Source organism: Euphorbia lathyris, chromosome 1, assembly GCF_963576675.1.
Source record: "Euphorbia lathyris chromosome 1, ddEupLath1.1, whole genome shotgun sequence".
In the NCBI taxonomy this organism is placed as follows: Eukaryota; Viridiplantae; Streptophyta; class Magnoliopsida; order Malpighiales; family Euphorbiaceae; genus Euphorbia; species Euphorbia lathyris.
In genome coordinates this window covers 142,218,401-142,222,572 of record NC_088910.1, presented here as the reverse complement: position 1 = coordinate 142,222,572, position 4,172 = coordinate 142,218,401, and the positions used below count along the sequence as shown (strand labels likewise).

General features: G+C 28.3%; 1 protein-coding gene across 1 annotated transcript; it reads left to right on the top strand.

Annotated features, from left to right (window-relative positions):
* The first annotated feature begins 1,504 nt into the window (after positions 1 to 1,504).
* On the top strand, positions 1,505 to 2,282 carry LOC136216520 (dirigent protein 5-like). Its single transcript, XM_066003060.1, has one exon. The coding sequence runs from the start codon at positions 1,506 to 1,508 to the stop codon at positions 2,055 to 2,057; it is 552 nt and encodes a 183-aa protein (XP_065859132.1). The 5' UTR covers position 1,505; the 3' UTR covers positions 2,058 to 2,282.
* The last annotated feature ends 1,890 nt before the right edge of the window (positions 2,283 to 4,172 follow it).

Here is a 4,172-nt window from a genome sequence, read left to right as displayed (position 1 = left end):
TTCACTTTAGCCCTTTATATACTTGTCCAAAAAAATCAACATCCCCTTTGTATTTAAAAAAAATCTATTTACCTCCCAATTTATTTAAAGTGACCAATTGACTCTCTGAAAGATATCTATTAACCCCTTTAATTTTCTTAAAGTGATCTATTAGCCCTTGAACTTGCTTATAGCGTATACATTTCAACTTTTCTAAAATCTCTCATTACTTCATGCACGTGAATTTTAGGAGGCTATCTGCTTACTTTAAACAAATATAGAGAGTCAATAGAACATTTTAAAAATTTAGGGGATAAGTTGGCGCTTTGAGACAAGTTCAGAGGACGCATGATATATTAAGCTTTTTTTCTCTTATATAAGAGAAATTGTAGTGTGAATTGAAACCACTATTGATCCCAGGGGCAGAGATAGGGAGGGGCCCGGGCCCCTCCGACTGCCGGAACCACCATGGTCACGAGTAGTTTCGGTCCCCCTAATATTAGTTTATATAGACTCTATGTAGTAATATTTCATTGTTTAAAGATAGATGAGATGGTTAAAAACACTTGCTTTTTTTTAAAAGGTTCTAGGTTCAATTCCCCCCAACCTCAATTTATTTTAGAAAGTGTTTATTTATTTAAATTTTATTTTTCAATAATTATAAAACTATGTTACCATTATTAATTAATTTATTTATTTTCATAACACTTTTGAACTTATTTTTATTACGTTTTTTTCCATTAAAAAAATTAATTTCTTATTTTTGAGACTCAAACAACTTAATTTCTAAACTAAATTTTAAAATTTTAAAACTAAAAATAAAAAAAGTAAAAATGTTATAATTTTTTTTAGAAACTAGCATTGAACTAATAAAAAAAATTAAATATATCTCATTACGTGTTAGGATTGTCCAAAATTTAAAATTTTAATATTTTGGACCTATTAGATACTCCCTAAATCCAAATTTCCAATTTTTTTAGGCTTGTTAGGCCTCTCTAAATCCAAATTTGTAATTTTTTTTTGACCTGTTAGGCCTTTATAAATCCAATTTTTTAATTTTTTGGCCTTTTAGATCGCCTTAAATCCAAATTATTAATTTTTTTGGTCTGATAGGCCATCTGAAATCAATTTTTTTAAAATTTTCTTTATATGTTCAGCCCTCCTTAAATCCAATTTTTTTTACATGTTAGATCTATTAAACGAAATTTAGCTTAATTTTGAGAAATTGTACATTAATACTTAAAATTGATTCTTGATCATTCAAATTATAACACGCATATATACAAAAAAAAAAAAAGTTCGATTTAGCTAAAAAAAAATCTCGAACGCATGTGTAAAATCAGCCTTCAACCGAGTAATTCTGTATTCGCCACTGATTGATCCCTTCAATCAGATGATGTCATATCAACTGTTAGTATGACATCATATCATCTAGGTAAAGGGGATCAGCAGGGGTCCCACCCAATTATAAAATTTTTCCTTATATAAGGCTAAATAAGAATCCACATCCCATTCATCATAAAATCATGAAAAACATTGCAATAAAATCATATTCCCTTCTTATCTTTTTCCTTCTATTATCCCAATTTGTTCAATCCTACAAAAAAACACTAAACCCATCAAAACCTTGCAAGCAATTTCTCCTCTATTACCATGACAACATATTTGATGGAAAAGATGTAGCAAATGCAACATCAGCCAGAGTCACAAACGCAACGAAACTTGGCGATTTCGTCTTCGGAATGATGGTGGTTTTCAATGATCCGGTGACGGAAGACGAGAACTTTCACTCTCCTCCAATTGCTAGGGCACAAGGGTTTTACTTCTACGACAAGAAAACCGACTACAACGCCTGGTTTTCGTTCACTTTGGTGTTTAACTCGACACAACAGAAAGGAACACTTCAGATAATGGGTGCGGATTTCATGGACCAAGATGTTAGAGATCTTGCGGTGGTTGGAGGGACTGGTGACTTTTTTATGTCGAGAGGGATTGCTACTATTCAGACTGTTGCTACTGAGGGTATCAAGTATTTTCGCCTTAAGATGGATATTAAATTGTATGAGTGTTATAAGTAAATTAGATTTACCTTGATGGGAATCGGATGACAATCTTCGTAGTAACTCTTTTCTTGAACTATTATAAATGCGATGTGGCGTCTGCCGGCATCCGAGAATAATCCATGTTTAATGGATTAAGATTCTCTTATGATTAAATGAATATGAGAGGTTATGTTGGAAGAATTTTGAATTGGTATTTTGATTATTTTGAAAAATAAAATGTTGGAAAAGGAAATTGAAATTTGTTGTTTTTAATTATATAATTGTTTAATTGTTAGGTTGTGGGTTTATTTTTAATTAATTGCAACTTGTTCTGTTATTTTATTTATTTTTCCTAATGTTGATTTTCTTTTGAATTATTAGTAATAAACTATCAGAATTTAGCATTTCACCGTTAAAATTTAAATAAAAAATTAATTATTATAAATGTTGAAATTATTGATTGATTCAGGGGTAAATTACAACTTTACTTGTTTTTATTTTTACAGTACGGCTACTAAGTTTCAAAATGTAACATAAAAACCACTAAATTTTAACATTTTATATCATTAGAACTTTAACTAACATCCCAAAATGGAAATGTGCAAGAATTAAAGTTTTTTAGAACGATATTTACCTAGAGTCAATTTAATCCAAATCAATATTTAGGTATCAACTCAATTCTTAAATTTAATGTGAATGGTCAAATTAACCCATAATCAAATCCGTCAAATATAATGTATTTTTTATACCCAAACTGTATCATTTACATTTTGAAATAGGAGTATAAATCACAGACAATTAATTTTGATAGAAAATCCTTCAAACAGAAATGCATGTTTGTTTTACTTACTGTTTGATGTTGCTGTTTGCTGTTGGAAAAAACTGCTTTTCCAAAAAGCAGAGATTCTCTGTTTTTGTAAAACGTTACTTTCAGGTATAAAAGGCAAACAGAAAATCTCTAACCAAACATCAAAAACTCTCCATTTTAAAGTGAAAAGGTAAACATGGACAGGAAAAGTAGCAACCAAACATCCCCTAAACCCCTCATAGTAATATTAATGCATCGATATTATGCATTGACGCATAACCTTTAAGTAATAACATATGACGAAAATAAATTCCGGATATATTTTATTTATAAAAAAAACATATCTAATTTATGAAAAGAACATATTTAATTCTGGATAAGAATTAATTGAATTTAGAATTTTAATTTAACTAAATTTTTCTTTTAATTTTTTTGTTAATGAATTAATTATATTAAGTGATAGAAATGTGAGAAAAATAAATAGAGACCAAAAACATACTAACAAAGGAAATTTCTAAAAATTTCTCGAAATATGAATATAGGTTATGAACACGCAAATTGTTACATATATCTTCATAAAAAAAATGACAACTAATTAAAAACTATAAATTTTTAGTTAAATTTTTTAATTTTTAGTTAATATTCAAATATTTTAGTTAAATTTTTAAAAAGAACAAAACTCTCTTTAATTATTTTTGCTTTAAACAATATTTAAATATAAAATTATATTTTTTTAAAGAGAATAAATCAACTTTGAACCACTTGAAGAAACAACAAACAGATTAGTTGTTATCAAACCAGTACCATTTTTTTTGTCGGAAAATAATGTAAAAGATTTTGGAATATTAATTAATTAATTTATATATAGGTTGGTCCAAATTCAACTAATTAATTAAAATAAAAGTATACTTCAAGTAGCAAGTTCTAATTAAAATAATATCAACAACTAAAATAGAAATATACAAAAATATATAGTGGTTCATCTACTCTAATATTCTCCACCGTTCACTATATGTCTATGCTACACTAATTTTATTTTAATACAAGTCAAATCATCAATTCTATAGTAGTAAAGGGTGTTAACGAGCCGAATCGATACGAAATCTTGGTAAATTCGATATTGATTTGTTAGTGTCTCAAGCTAAGCTTAGCAAGTTTTGACTGAGTCGAGCTTTTATCGAGTTTTGATGAGTTTTAACTAAATTCATCATACATGCGGCTCGATACTGAATCTAAGTAAGGTACACTAATTTTATTTTAATAAAAGTTGATGTGGTAACGAGTTAATTGGGCTTTTGACAATCAGGCCTCGATCATGATTCGCAGTCATCAAATAGGCTCAA

Excerpts from the sequence above, each read along its gene's own strand:
- LOC136216520 (XM_066003060.1), top strand. The coding sequence starts at position 1,506 with ATGAAAAACATTGCAATAAAATCATATTCCCTTCTTATCTTTTTCCTT.